This window comes from Loxodonta africana, chromosome 7 (assembly GCF_030014295.1).
Source record: "Loxodonta africana isolate mLoxAfr1 chromosome 7, mLoxAfr1.hap2, whole genome shotgun sequence".
Taxonomy (NCBI): Eukaryota; Metazoa; Chordata; class Mammalia; order Proboscidea; family Elephantidae; genus Loxodonta; species Loxodonta africana.
The window spans coordinates 79,928,286-79,944,536 of NC_087348.1; the positions used below are offsets into that span (position 1 = coordinate 79,928,286).

A 16,251-nucleotide genomic window follows, 5' to 3' on the forward strand; every position below is an offset into this window, starting at 1 on the left:
ATGTCTGGGGCCGACAGCTCCAGCCTGACCCCAGGGTTCTTTATCTTGAATGGCGTCCCTGGGCTGGAAGCTGCACACATCTGGATCTCCCTGCCATTCTGCTTCATGTACATCATCGCTGTGGTGGGGAACTGTGGGCTCATCTACCTCATCAGCCATGAGGAGGCTCTGCACAGGCCCATGTACTATTTCCTGGCCCTGCTGTCCTTCACTGATGTCACCTTGTGCACCACCACTGTACCCAATATGCTCTGCATATTTTGGTTTGACCTCAAGGAGATTGACTTTAATGCCTTCTTGGCCCAGATGTTTTTTGTACACATGTTGACTGCAATGGAGTCTGGAGTGCTTATGCTCATGGCACTGGACCGCTATGTGGCCATCTGTTACCCCTTGCATTATGCCACCATCCTCACCAACCATGTCATCGTCAAGGCTGGTCTTGCCACCTTTCTGAGGAGTGTGATGCTCATCATGCCATTTACCTTCCTCACCAAGCGCCTGCCCTACTGCTGGGGCAACTTCATTCCTCACACTTATTGTGACCACATGTCTGTGGCCAAAGTGTCCTGTGGCAATTACAAGGCCAATGCTATTTATGGTCTCTTGGCAGCTCTCCTGATTGGGGGTTTTGATATGTTTTGTATCTCAGTGTCTTACATGATGATCCTGAGGACGGTGGTGAGTTTGTCATCTGCAGATACTCGTCACAAGGCCTTCAGCACCTGTACCTCCCACATATGTGCTATTGTCATCACATATGTTCCAGCCTTATTCACTATTTTTACTCACCGTTTTGGGGGACAAAACATTCCCCACCATGTCCATATTATTATTGCTAATCTCTATTTGATGTTGCCTCCTACCCTGAACCCCATTGTTTATGGAGTCAAGACCAAGCAGATCCAGGAAGGAGTTATGAAATTATTTTTTAGGGAGGAAAATGTCTTAATGAAATAAATTGATGATTTAATACCAAAATACAAGGGAAGACAAAGAATACTTTAGAGAAAACTTGTGAGTGTGAAATTAAACCAAAGATGTCTCATTCCAGAAAGCAAGATTTATTGAATATTTTATATTAACTGGATTTTTTTAGTGGCACCCTATCAATGATAAGAAACAATTAAATAAAAGATATGCCACCTGTATTAGAGGAGTTCTCTCTTAAAAAGAATTCCACATTAGTGTAATTTCTAGGTTGTTAGGAAGCAATTGTATTGCTTAGGCTGCTAATATATTTTGCATGTCAAACAAATCTCAAACGTGATGTACATTAGAAAGAAAGTTAAGGATATCCTGATCCTTTGAAGACGTATTCTTGGAGTTAAGTAATTATAAATTAAGGCATCTCAGAGTCTGTGTAAAAAGGTCTTTAAAAGTCATTTGTTTTAGTGACTCCATTTACCACCACTATTCCTTTTGCTGCACAATTTTGTGCACCTTGTTTTAGTTACGTCTATCTAAGTTTTCTTGGCTTTTCAAAATCAAGAATTATATTCATATATTTACATCAGTGTGATCTAAATGAAGAATAGTGGTAAATAGAGTAATGAAAAAATTTTAACAAGTAATTACTCAAAGTTAATTCTGAGAGATTTTTTTAAGGAGATATGGACGATGTCTTATAAATCTTTGCTAAGTGGTGGTAAAAAATAGAAGACATTCACCAGCAAAATCTATGAACATTTTGGTTTGGCTGGCTTTACAGAATTAACCAATTGCTATCCCACTCTGGACAGGTGTAAGGGAAGTATATATTCAGTAAGAGAAGATGACTGAGGAATAAAAACTCAGTGTCATGGGCAGAGAAAGAGGAAAAAAAGGTGATGAACTTATTACCATGGAGTCAATTCCTGCATAGGAACCCTATAGGACAGAGTCGAAGTTCCCCATAGGGTTTCCGAGCTTGTAGTCTTTATGGAGGCAGATTGCCACATCTTTCTCCCACAGATCAGTTGGTGGGTTTCCAAAGGCCACCTTTCAGCTAGCAGTCCAGCATTTAACTACTGCCCACAAGGTTCCAAAAAGTGATAGGAATGGTGGATATATGAGGGAGGATGAGCTGTAGGAAAAGAGAAAGAACAGTTTACTATGCAAAGCTTTGCACCCTTGCAGTGATTTTAGTAGGAACAGGTCTTCTGTTTCTTGCCAAGGTAGCTGAAGTTCTGTGTTAGATGCTTTATAAAGTAAAGTCTTTCAGAGGACTTATTATCAGTGAGTAGTCCCTCTCCCTCTTAAAAAAAAAAAAAAAAAACACTTACTTATGGGTGGAATTTGCTCTTTCTCCAGGCAGAGACTGCACGTTTCCTTTCCTCCACCAGGAATGTCCCATCATTCACCATTCTTTCTTCTTCATCTTAATAATCTTTCTTATCCTTTAGTTGTTAGTTTAAAAGTCATTCATCTCCCCTTGTATTTTTACTGCAGATGATTGCCCACCACAATTCATGTAATGCCTGACTCCTATCTCTTCTGAGAGCAGGAAATAACACTTTTTTGTCTTTTGTTTTGTTCTACTCTAATTCCAATGCCCACAATAGGACCTGGGACTTAGTAGCTATACAATATGTGTTTGATACATGAATGAATGGGTGAATAATCTGCTTTTGTGCTTAGTCAATAAAAAAAAAAAAGTCAATAGGATCCTTAAAATTATTTCAGAAAAAAAATGCTAGACACAGTTGACAAAATTTCTCAACCACACCCCCAAATGCTAAGACAGTCTTATTTATTTCATTGTCCATTAAATCTTAGTTCAATTGTAGAGAAGAGATATTCTCTCCAAAAAGACATCTTTTGCTGTTAAGTAAGTGAAATGTTTATTTTTAAATTACATATTCCTCAAATCTACTCCAACCTTTTGACCATAATTAATCAGTGCAGTAAAATGATACTTTCTACAATAGCTAAAATAAAATAGAATATCTTATCAGCTTTGACAAATTTAGAAACAGAACAACTGGATAGTCACTGGTAAAAATGTAATTCATATATACGAAAATGAATTAGCCTGTATTTTCAAAGTAAGGCAGCCTCACATCACTATTAAAGGTGTCAACTTTTAATCCCCGCTACAAAGGTTTGGACAAGGACATCATGCTTGGTAAAGCAGAAGGTCAGCGAAAAAGAGGAAGACTCTCAATGAGATGGATTGACACAGTGGCTGCAACAATGGGCTCAAGCATAACAAGGATCGTAAGGATGCTGCAGAACTGGGCAATGTTTCGTTCTGTGGTACATAGGGTAGCTTAGTTGGAACAGGCTCGATGGCACCAAACGACAACAGCACAAAGCTTCGGTTCTCAAATTTCCCATTTCTTAGCCATATGACCATTGGCATATTATTTAACCTCTTTGTCTCTCTGGTCCCTAATCTATAAATCAGAGAAGATAATGGTATTTCTCTCATAAGGTGGTTGTGAGAATTACATGAGTAATCCATTTAAAGTTTTTAAAACAATGCCTGGCACATACCGGAACCCCCCCCCCGCCAAAAAAAAAACTAACAACAACTACTAGGTACTGTTATTCTATAAACACAAATTAGAGTTGTGAGTTGTCTAAGCCTCACCAGAAAACCCTGACGGCCTAGTGGTTAAGAGCTATGGCTGCTAACAAAAAAAGCCATAGTTTTGAATCCACCAGGAGCTCCTTGAAAGCTCTATGGGACAGTTCTTCTCTGTCCTGTAGGGTCGCTATGAGTCGGCAGCAATGTTTTTTTTTTTTTTTTTTTTTTTTTGAAGGCTCATCAAATAATTGCCAGAAATACTGTATAGAACTGACTGCCCATTTTTTTGACAGACAACTTTGGGTTTAGTATCATATGCCAACATTCAAGTCTTCTGTTACATTCTTCATATTGCATCTTTCCCATTCTTACACTCCAGTCAAACACCTAGTGTGTGCTGAACGTCCCAATATCGTTACACCCTGAGCTACAGTACAGAGATTTTAGCAGCGCTGTGGAGAATAATCGTCTCCAAACTACGTGCTGCTCTTTCTTTCATGAGCCCAGAATCAACTCTATTATATGCAGAATATAGCATATCTTATAGCAATCACAATCTTACAGCAATATTTGAAATTAAAGCCATTTAGAAAGTAAAAGGCCAGAGCTGACGAATAAGCAAAACAGTTCTACCTTTACTGGTAAACTCTTTTGCAGCTATCCGAGTTTAACTGTTCCTTTTTCTAAGCCTCTCTTCCCATTCCCTGCCAAATGCAAACTCTTCCCCTCTCATGATAACAAAAATGTAAAATCTCTATCAATTGGTTTGAAAAGTTTTTTAAAACAGAAGTGAAACAACTTGGGGAAGTGCATGCTGAGGTATTTTACATAATAGCAATAATATCTTTTTTTTTGAAGCACAGTGGAAAATTCCTTCTATAATTTGACTCCTAAGAGATGTTGATGGCTCAGAGCTAATTTACATTATCCCCAAGTCAGGCACAAGCATTGACCTTGTCCTCTGTAACCAGGCCCTGTTCCCATGCAGCAAAACATGAAGCAGCTAAGAAGCTACATTTGGATCTCTGCTGGGTCCCTATGTAGCCTGAATACTCTGTGCATGCTGATTTCCTATGCTGGTATTGAGGATGGGTTGTTGTTAGTTGCCACTGAATCTGTTCTGACTCATGGCAACCTCACATATAACAGATAATGTTGACAGATTTTATCTGTGACATCTTTATGGGCATTGATATGTTTGAATCCGTTGAAGATGGATAGAGAACTTAAAAAAAAAAAAGCAAGGTAGGGAAACCAGAAGGAAATGATGCTGTATCTGACAAAATAAAAAAATTTAATAGAATCTTTACTAAGATGTCATAAAACTTGCTAATGATGTAGAAATGTAATTTTTTTTCTTCTTTTCAAGAATGTCCTATGCATGATATAAGATAAACAGAGTTTGAGTACTAAAAATACCAAATCTTTATTAAATCAAACATGCATTACTTTCAGTTATTTTACTGAGCATCGAGAATGTATGATCTTTGTGTCTGTGTGGATGTTTGGGTGGTATTACACAATTTGTCCTTTCTGTGATTGCCGTATTTCACTTGACACGATGCCCTCCAGATTCATCTATGTTGTAAGATGTTTCACAGATTCATCATTGCCCTTTATCTCTGAGTAGTATGTCATTGTGTGTATGTACCATAGTTTGTTTATCCATTCATCTATTGATGGGCCAGGTTGTTTCCATCTTTTTGCTATTGTGAATACTGCTGCAATGAACATGGGTATGCATATGTTTATTCATGTTATGGCTCTTATTTCTCTAGAATATATTCCTAGGTGTGGGATTGCTGGATCATATGGTGTGTCTATTTCTAGCTTTTTAAGGAAGTACCATATCATTTTCCACAGTGATTGTACCATTTTACATTCTCACCAGTACTGCATAAATTCCCAATCTTCCTGCAATCTCTTCAATATTTGTTATTTTTTTTTTATTCGTGCCAGTAATGTTGGGGTGTGATGGTATCTCACAGTGGTTTTGATTTGCATTTCTCTAATTGCTAATTGTTAGAGGTCTTGAGTATTTCCTCATGTGGCTGTTAGCCACCTGAATGTCTTCTTTGGTAAAATATCTGTTCATATGCTTTGCCCGTTTTTAAGTTGGTTTGTCTTTTGGTTGTTCAGGTGTTGAAGTATTTTATAGATTTTAAAGATTAGACTCTTGTCAGATATGTCATAGCCAAATTTGTTTTCACGGTCTATAGGTTCTTTTTTTTACTCTTTTGGTGAAGTCTTTTGATGAGCATAAGTGTTTAATTTTGGGGACCTCCCAGTTATTTAGTTTCCCTTCTGGTGTTTGTGCATTGTTAAAAAAAAAAAAAATTAGTTATGGCTTATATACTGTTTATGCCATGTATTAAGGCCCTAGCATTGTCCCTATTTTTTCTTCCATGATCTATATCATTTTAGATTTTATATTCAGGTCTTTGATACATATTGAGTTTGTTTTTGCATACGATGTGAGGTAAGGATCTTGTTTCATTTTTTTACAGATGGACATCCAGCACCATTTGTTAAACAGACTGTCTTTTGCCCATTTAACAGACTTTGGGCCTTTGTCATATATCAACTGCCCATAGATGGATGGGTTTAGGTCTGGGTTCTCAGTTCCGTTCCCTTTGTGGATATGTCTGTTGTTGTACCAGTACCAGACTGTTTTGACAACTGTGGCTGTAAAATAGGTTCTAAGATCAGGTGCTGTGAGGCCTCCTACTTTGTTTTTCTTCTTCAATAATACTTTATTCATCTGGGACCTCTTCCCTTTCCATGCAAGTTGATTTTTTTCTCCATTTCGTTAAAGAAGGCCATTAATATTTGGACCAGGATTGCATTGTATCTGTAAATTGCTTCGGGTAGAATTGACATTTTTCACAATGTTGAGTCTTCCTATCCACGAGCATGGCATGTTTTTCCACTTATGTAGGTCTCTTTTGGTTTCTTGCAGCAGTGTTTTGTAGTTTTGTTTGTATAGGTCTTTTATGTCTCTTGTTAGATTTATTCCTAAGTACTTTATTTCTTGGGGGGTCTACTGTAAATGGTACTGATTTGCTGATTTCCTTTTTACAGTTCTTATTGTCGTTGTAGAGGAATCCTACTGATTTTTTGTATGTTAGTATTATATCCTTCTAATTGCTGAAATCTTCTATTAGTTCCAGTAGCTTTCCTGTGGATGCTTTGGGGTTTTCTGTGTATAAGATCATGTCTGCAAATGCAGATAGTTTAACCTCTTCATTAGCAATTTGGATGCTCTTTATTTCTTTTTCTTGCCTTATCTAAGACTTATAGCACAAGGTTGAATAAGAGTAGTGGTAGAGGGCGTCCTTGTCTGGTACCTGTTCTCAAGGGAAATGTTTTCAGTCTCTCTCCATTGAGAATGATGTTAGCTATTGGTTTCGTATAAAAAAAAAAAAATGGTTTTGTATAAATGCCATTAATTCTGTCAAGGGATTTCCTGTCTATTCCTAGTTTGCTGGGAGTTTTTATCAGGAATGGGTGTTGGACTTTTTCAAATGCCTTTTCTGTGTTGAGATGGTCGTGTGATTCTTTTGTTTTATCTATGTGGTGGATTACACTGATTGATTTGGTAGTCTTGAACTATCCCTGCATACTCAATTGGTCAGAATGTATTAATCTTTGATATGCTGTTGAATTCTACTGGCTAGAATTTTGCTGAAAATTTTTGTATCTATGTTCAGGAGGGATATTGGTCTGTAGTTACATTTTTTGGGGGTGTCTTTTCCTGGTTTTGGTGACAGGGTTATGGTGGCTTCAAAGAATGAACTTGGGAGTATTTCTTCCTTTTCTATGCTCTGAAATAGTTTGAGTAGCATTGGTGTAAGCTCTTATCTGAAAGATTGATAGAATTCTCCCGTGAAGCCATCTGGACCAGAGCTTTTTTGTTGTTGGTGTTGGGAGTTTTTTATTTCCTCTTAAATCTCATTATTTGTTATGGGTCTGTTTAGTTTTTCCACCTCAGTTTATATTAGTTTAGGTAGGTAGTGTGTTTCTAGAAACTTTTTCATTTCCGCTAGGTTTTCATGTTTGTTAGAGTACAATCTTTCATAATATTCTGTTATGATCCTTTTTATCTCAGTTGGATCTGTTGTGATATCACCCATCTCATTTCTTATTCATGTTATTTGCTTCTTCTCCAGTTTTTCTTTTTCATTGGTCAATGGTTTGTTGATTTTTTTTGTTTTCAAAGAACCAACCTTTGGTCTTGTTGATTCAACTGTTTTTCTGATCTCTATTTCATTTATTTCTGCTCAATAGTCTTTATTTTGTCCTTTCTTCTGGTGGTCGTGGGCATCTTTCACTGTTCTCTTTGTATTTGTTCGAGTTGTAGGATTAATGTTTTGATTTTGGCCCTTTCTTTTTTTTTTGATGTGTACATTTACTGCTACAAATTGACCTTTAAGGACTGCTTTTGCTGCCCCGTATGTTTTGGTAAGACGTGTATGCATTCTTATTTGATTCTGTGAATTTCTTTACTCCATCCTTGATTTCTTTTATTACCCAGTAGTTTTTAAGCAAGGTGTTGTTTAGTTTCCATGTATTTGCATTTTTTCTCTGCTATTTCTGTTATTGAGTTCTACTTTTATCGTATTATGATCAGAGAAGATACTTTGCATTATTTCAGTGTTTTGGATTTTGTTAAGGCTTGCTTTGTGGCCTAAAATGTGGTCTATTCTGGAGACTGTTCCGTGTATGTTGGAAATAAATGTATACTTTGCTGTTGTTGGGTGGGGTGTTCTGTATATGTCTATGAGGCTGTGTTGGTTGATTGTGGCATTTAGATCTTCTGTATCTTTATTGAGTTTCTTTCTAGATATTCTTTCCTTCACTGAAAGTGATGTGTTGAAGTCTCCTACTATTATTGTGGAGCTGTCTATTTCTCTTTTCAATGCTGTTAGAGTATGTTTTATGTATTTTGGAGTCCTGTCATTGGATGCATATATATTTATCATGGTTATGTCCTCCTGTGGTATTGACCCTTTAATTATTATATGGTGTCCTTCCATATTCTTTTTAGTGTATTTTGCATTAAAGTCTATTTTACTGGAGATTAATATTGCCACTCCTCTTTTTTGGTTATTGTTTGCTTGGTATATAATTTTTCCATCCTTTGGGTTTCAGTTTTTTTATGTCTCTGTGTCTAAAGTGTGTCTTCTGTAGATAGCATATACATACATCAAGATTTTTTATCGATTCTCCTACTCTCTGTCTCTTTACTGGTACATTTAGGCCATTTATATTCAGTGTAATTTTTGATAGGTATGAGTTTACTGCTGTCATTTGTGTGTGTGTGTGTGTGTGGTGTTAACAGTTTTTTTGTTCTGCTTACTCTTCTGTACTGAGTTCTTTTTGTTTATGTATTTTCTTTTCATCTCTTTCATTATCCTTGATTTTGTGTTTGCCGAATGTTTATCTTTTTTCCTTTTTTTGGTGGGTAGGTTTATTAGGTTTCTTTGTGGTTACCTTAAAATTTACATTTATTTTTCTAAGTTGAAGACAGGCTTTTATTTGTTCGGTATCAACTTGACTTTCTCTCCATACAGAAGCTCTATCTGTACACCATTTATTCCCTCTTTTTTGTTGTGACATTTTCATTTACATATTGACATCTCTAGTTCCCTATTTTCAGTCTTTTAGCTTTGTTTTGTTTCTGTGAATTCCCTATCTGGGTTGCTATCTGCTTGATCTGTCATGTGTCCTAGTCTTGGATTTTTGTTTGATGTTCACTGTTTGTCCAGAGTACTCCCTTTAATATTTCTTTTAATTTTGGTTTTTACATATTTTTAAAATTTGACCTAATTTCATCATCATATCTGATTTTTTGACTGTAAGATTCCCCCCCCCCCATAAGGGTTTTATATATGTCATCCAATTGCCATCTTGCCTGTATGGTTTCTGCTGAGTAATCATAGCTGAGTCTTTTTGGTTCTCCTTTGTAGGTGACTTTTTGTTTATCCCTAGCTGCTCCTAGATTTTTTGCCTTTGATTTTGACTAGTTTGATTATGACATGTCTTGGTGACTTTCTTTTGGAGTCTACCCTGCATGGAGTTTGTTGAGCTTCTTGGATAGATATCTTCTCATTTTTCCTGATATTAAGGAAGTTTTCTGCCAGCAAATCTTCAACAACTCTCTTTGTGTTTTCCATTATCCTCCCCTGTTCTGGAACTCTAATCACATGTAGGTTTTTCCTCTTGATAGTATCCCACATAATTCTTAGGATTTCTTCATTCTTTTTCTGATTTTTCCTCAGGAAGATTGGTGTCAAGGGATTTATCTTCAATCTCACTAATTTTGACTTCCATTGTCTCAGTTTTGCCCCTATGACCTTCTATTGAGTTGTCTAATTCTGAAATTTTATTGTTTGGATTTCTAGTTGTTGCTTTCAATTGGTTCTAGTAGCCTATTTATTCTGTCATTTTTTTCTTGTATTGTTTTCCTGAATTCTTCTATTGCTTTGTCTATGTGTTTCTGGGTTTTATCTTTGTTGTCCCTGATTGCCTTCTTGAACTCTTGGAAGGTTCTGTATAGCTTTTCTAGTTCTTTATCAGGAAACTCTACTGCCTTATCTTTCTCTGGAAAGTTTTCTGATTCTTTATTTTGGCCACTGGCTAGAACCATCTTGTCCTGCTTCTTTATGTGATTTGATATTGACTGTTGTCTCCAAGGCATCAAGAAGTTATTGCATTTATTTACTTTATTTTTGTTTATTTCATCCTGGATTGTTGTTTTGTTTCGATATGTCCAAGTAGGCTCGGTGTGTTTGCTACTCTGGTTGTTAATCTGGCCACATTGAAGCTCTCACTTCCTGTCTCCAGGTTTGGGGAGCAATTACTAGGTGTGTGAGCCCAGGACTCTGTTCACTGTTCTTATGGGGCTGCTGAGGATGTAGGTGGTGCTGTTGGTGAGATGATGTATGTGTCCTGCTGATCACCTGGCTGTGGGTTCTGGGGGTATTCTCCCTGGCCATTCATTGGTTGCTGTGTACACTCTCCCACTTGCTGAATGGTTGTGATAAAGAAGCCTGGGTCATTGCTCAACAAGTGCATGGTGTGGAGGCTCTCAACCTGGGTGGGCAGGGCTATGTGGGGGTGTTTGGAGCAGATACAGGTCTCTGGTTGCAGTCTGGTATAATGTGGAGGTGAGACCCTGTACTGTTGGCTGCCTCCATGTGCCTGGAACAAGTCATGCTCCTGTCTGCTAGAGCACAAAGAGGGGTTAGTGCAGCTAGTCCTTGGACACCCAGTGCTATTGGTTGGAGGGATTGGGGAGCACCACTGGTTCCTAGGCCCCCACTGTGGACAACTGGATGGACTGAGTGGTGACACTGCCCCCTAGGCCCATGGTGTGGGTGAGCAAGTTCCCTTCTTTGGGGACAGGGTGGTGTCAAATGCCACCGATCTGCAGCTTCTACTTGGCTGCTGCAGGTGAAAATGAGTTTAAACTGGAATTCCTGCCCACTTTGTCCTAAGGGTATGCTGTTCCAGGTCGGCAAGCAAAGCACTGGTACAGGTGATCAGCAGAGGTGAAGGACACTGCAAGTCTGTGAGCCCTTGCACCAGTGGCAGAGCTAAAGGGCAGGCATCTCAGACCAGGATGAGAGCTACAGGCTTAGGGAATGGGGCAGTGTCAAATGTCAAAGATCAGAAGCTCCTACTTGGCTGCTGATGGTGAAAATGGGCTTCAGCTGGAAACTCTGCCTGCCTAGTGCCAGTGTGGGTGTGCTGTGTGCAGAAATGGCCAGCAAGGCACTGGCAGGTGTGATCAGAATGGTGGAGGGTGCTTCAAGCCCATGGACCCCTGTGCCAGTGTCTGGGTGAAGGGGTATGCACCTCAAGACCAGGGCTGTGAGTTCCTGACTTAGGGGATGTGGAGGTGTTCAATGCCACTGAACTGAGCTGGAGGGAGAGGGAGGTGAATGAGAGAGAGAGAGAGCTCCTTAGCCTGTGGAGCTCTGTTGGAGGTGTGGGGCTGTGGTACACATGATGGGTTGGCAGCATGCACTTAATTTTCATAGGTCTGGAATCATTCCTGTTTGATTCTGGAGTTGAGTGTTGAGTTGCTCCTTGCTTAGCTGCACCAGGTGGGGTGGGTTTCTGCTTGGGATGCTACTGCTTGTGTCAATATGTCTGCACTGTACAGGTTTGGCCAGCAGGACGGTGGTGATTCAGCAACCTGTAATTCTCCATTTCTGCTGTTTTTGAATTGCCTCTCCTTCCACCTATCACTCAGTCCAATTCTTCAGATTTGTCTTTGTTGCTTAGAGTTTCTAGATTGTCATATGTATCCAATTCTCATTTTTTATTTTTACGTTCTTTGTTGTAAGGGGGACTACAGGAAGCATTAGACTACTCCACCATCTTGGCCCTGCCTCGTAGAATATATGCTCTTGAGCAAGTTATATGAGATATTATTGTCATAGTTTATATGAAACATAAACTTTCTTCATAATCTTTAAAGCAGTACAAAAGTATTAATTTGTGGGTTGCCACTTAAACTGCTGATAATGAGTGGTCATATTCTGGCAATACTCTAATCATATTCATGTGATTTTAGTGACAAGACTTGGGTACAAATATCTGGGGAAAATCTAAGAGGAGAGAGTAGGATTGGCTTATTGGAAGGAAGAAGAAAATTGCAGCCCCAGGCATGTCTTGTTATTGGGATGTGGTGAGTATAAGAGGAATGCTGGGTAGAGGTGTGAAAAGTGAGGATAGTTACTTAGACAAAGTATAAAAGGAGACAACTAGTAGTGTAAAACTCTACTGCTTACTTAATTTTAGAGATTATAGATCAAAGACTCACTTGCTAGAGCTGGAAAAAATCTTAATATCAAAATAAGATGAAAGTACATGACATTTATGAATCTTAATGTCTAAACCAATCCCTTTTACCTGGACTCTACTCTTATCTCTCTCTTTCCCTTCTATGCAGAAAAAAATTGCTGTTAAAGAATGTAAAATGCCCTTTTATCGGTCATTATGTCTGGTGCCAACAGCTCCAGCCTGACCCCAGGGTTCTTTATCTTGAATGGCATCCCTGGACTGGAAACTGCACACATCTGGATCTCCCTGCCATTCTGCTTCATGTACATCATCGCTGTGGTGGGGAACTGTGGGCTCATCTACCTCATCAGCCATGAGGAGGCTCTGCACAGGCCCAGGTACTATTTTTTGGTCCTGCTATCCTTTACTGATGTTACTTCATGCACTACCACTGTACCCAATATGCTCTGCATATTCTGGTTCAACCTCAAGGAGATTGACTTTAACACCTGCTTGGCCCAGATGTTTTTTGTGCACATGTTGACTGGGATGGAGTCTGGGGTGCTCATGCTCATGGCACTGGACCGCTACTTAGCCATCTGCTACCCCTTGCGTTATGCCACCATCCTCACCAACCCTGTCATCGCCAAGGCTGGTCTTGCCACCTTTTTGAGAAGCGTGATATTCATTATGCCGTTCACCTTCCTCACCAAGCGCCTGCAATACTGCCAAGGCAACTTCATTCCTCACACTTACTGTGACCACATGTCTGTGGCCAAAGTGTCCTGTGGCAATTACAAGGCCAATGCTATTTATGGTCTCTTGGCAGCTCTCCTGATTGGGGGCTTTGATATGTGTTGTATCTCAGTGTCTTACACGATGATCCTGAAGACGGTGGTAAGTTTGTCATCAGCAGATGCTGGTCACAAGGCCTTCAGCACCTGTACCTCCCACATATGTGCTATTGTCATCACATATGTTCCAGCCTTATTCACTATTTTTACTCACCGTTTTGGGGGACAAAACATTCCCCACCATGTCCATATCATTATTGCTAATCTCTATTTGATGTTGCCTCCTACCCTGAACCCCATTGTTTATGGAGTCAAGACCAAGCAGATCCAGGAAGGAGTTATGAAATTATTTTTTAGGGAGGAAAATGTCTTGATGAAATAAATTGATGATTTAATACCAAAATACAAGGGAAGACAAAGAATACTTTAGAGAAAACTTGTGAGTGTAAAATTAAACCAAAGATGTCTCATTCCAGAAAGCAAGATTTATTGAATATTTTATATTAACTGGATTTTTTTAGTGGCACCCTATCAATGATAAGAAACAATTAAATAAAAGATATGCCACCTGTATTAGAGGAGTTCTCTTTTAAAAAGAATTCCACATTAGTGTAATTTCTAGGTTGTTAGGAAGCAATTGTATTGCTTAGGCTGCTAATATATTTTGCATGTCAAACAAATCTCAAACGGGATGTACATTAGAAAGAAAGTTAAGGATATCCTGATCCTTTGAAGACGTATTCTTGGAGTTAAGTAATAATAAATTAAGGCATCTCAGAGTCTGTGTAAAAAGGTCTTTAAAAGTCATTTGTTTTAGCGACTCCATTTACCACCACTATTCCCTTTGCTGCACAATTTTGTGCACCTTGTTTTAGTTACGTCTAAGTTTCATTGGCTTTTCAAAATCAAGAATTATATTCATATATTTACATCAGTGTGATCTAAATGAAGAATAGTGGTAAATAGAGTAATGAAAAATTTTTAACAAATAATTACTCAAAGTTAATTCTGAGAAAATTTTTTTAAGGAGATATGGAATAAGTCTTATAAATATTTGCTAAGTGGTGGTAAAAAATAGAAGACATTCACCAGCAAAATCTATGAACATTTTGGTTTGGCTGGCTTTACAGAATTAACCAATTGCTATCCCACTCTGGGCAGGTGTAAGGAAAGTATATATTCAGTAAGAGAAGATGACTGAGGAATAAAAACTCAGTGTCATGGGCAGAGAAAGAGGAAAAAAAGGTGATGAACGTACTACCATGGAGTCAATTCCTGCATAGGAACCCTATAGGACAGAGTCGAACTTCCCCGTAGGGTTTCCAAGGCTGTACTCTTTATGGAGGCAGACTGTCGTATCTTTCTCCTACAGATCAGTTGGTGGGTTTCCAAAGCCCACCTTTCAGTTAGCAGTCCAACATTTAACTACTGTTCCACAAGGTTCCAAAAAGTGATAGGAATGGTGGATATATGAGGGAGGATGAGCTGTAGCAGAAGAGAAAGAACAGTTTACTATGCAAAGCTTTGCACCCTTGCAGTGATTTTAGTAGGAACAGGTCTTCTGTTTCTTGCCAAGGTAGCTGAAGTTCTGCATTAGATGCTTTATAAATTAAAGCCTTTCAGAGGACTTATTATCAGTGAGTACTCCCTCTCCGTCTTAAAAAAAAAAAAAAAAAAAACACTTACTTATGGGTGGAATTTGCTCTTTCTCCAGCCAGAGACTACACGTTTCCTTTCCTCCACCTGGAATGTCCAATCATTCACCACTCTTTCTTCTTCATCTTAAAATCTTTCTTATCCTTTAGTTGTTAGTTTAAAAGTCGTTCATCTCCCTTGCATTTTTACTTCAGATTATTGTCCATCACAATTCATGTAATGCCTGACTCCTATCTCTTCTGAGAGCAGGAAATTATATTTTTTTGTCTTTTGTTTTGTTCTACTCTAATTCCAATGCCCACAATAGTACCTGGGACTTAGTAGCTATACAATATGTGTTTGACACATGAATGAATGGGTGAATAATCTGCTTTTGTGCTTAGTCAATAGGATCCTTAAAATTATTTCAGAAAAAAAATGCTAGACACAGTTAACAAAATTTCTCAACCACACCCCCAAATGCTAAGACAGTCTTATTTATTTCATTGTCCATTAAATCTTAGTTCAATTGTAGAGAAGAGATATTCTGTCCAAAAATCCATCTTTTGCTGTTAAGTAAGTGAAATGTTTATTTTTAAATTTCATATTCCTTATTATACTTCTTTTACACTCAAATCTACTCCAACCTTTTGACCATAATTAATCAGTGCAGTAAAATAATACTTTCTACAATAGCTAAAATAAAATAGGATATCTTACCAGCTTTGGCAAATTTAGAAACAGAACAACTGGGTAGTCACTGGTAAAAATGTAATTCATATATACTGAAATGAATTAGCCTGTATTTTCAAAGTAAGGCAGCCTCATATCACTATCAAAGGTGTCAACTTTTAATCCCCGCTACAAAGGTTCGGAGAAGGACATCATGCTTGGTAAAGTAGACGGTCAGCGAAAAAGAGGAAGACCCTCAATGAGATGGATTGACACAGTGGCTGCAGCAATGGGCTCAAGCATAACAAGGATGGTAAGGATGGTGCAGAACTGGGCAGTGTTTCGTTCTATGGTACATAGGGTCGCTGAGTCGGAACCAGCTTGACGGCACCAAACAACAACAGCACAAAGCTTCAGTTCTCAAATTTACCATTTCTTAGCCATATGACCGTTGGCATATTATTTAACCTTTTTGTCCCTCTGGTTCCTAATCTATAAATCAGAGAAGATAATGGTATTTCTCTCATAAGGTGGTTGTGAGAATTACGTGAGTAATCCATCTAAAGTTTTTAAAACACTGCCTGGCACATACCGGAACCCCCCCCCCAAAAAAAACTAACAACAACTAGGTACTGTTATTCTGTAAACACAAACTAGAGTTGTGAGTTGTCTAAGCCTCACCAGGAAACCCTGAGGTCCTAGTGGTTAAGAGCTTTGGCTGCTAAGAAAAATCCACCAGGCGCTCCTTGAAATCTCTATGGGACAGTTCTTCTCTGTCCTATAGGGTAGCTATGAGTCGGCAGCAATGGTTTTTTGTTTGTTTGTTTTTAAGGCTCATCAAATAAT

General features: G+C 38.5%; 2 protein-coding genes across 2 annotated transcripts; both read left to right on the forward strand.

Moving 5' to 3' along the window:
- LOC135231976 (olfactory receptor 52N2-like) lies at positions 1 to 1,338 on the forward strand. The gene has a single exon (XM_064289219.1). It carries the CDS (start codon positions 1 to 3, stop codon positions 958 to 960), a length of 960 nt encoding a protein of 319 aa, XP_064145289.1. The 3' UTR covers positions 961 to 1,338.
- Positions 1,339 to 12,128: 10,790 nt separating this feature from the next.
- Positions 12,129 to 13,634, forward strand: LOC100655415 (olfactory receptor 52N2-like). Its single transcript, XM_003422884.3, has one exon. The coding sequence runs from the start codon at positions 12,521 to 12,523 to the stop codon at positions 13,478 to 13,480; it is 960 nt and encodes a 319-aa protein (XP_003422932.1). The 5' UTR covers positions 12,129 to 12,520; the 3' UTR covers positions 13,481 to 13,634.
- Positions 13,635 to 16,251: the final 2,617 nt, after the last annotated feature.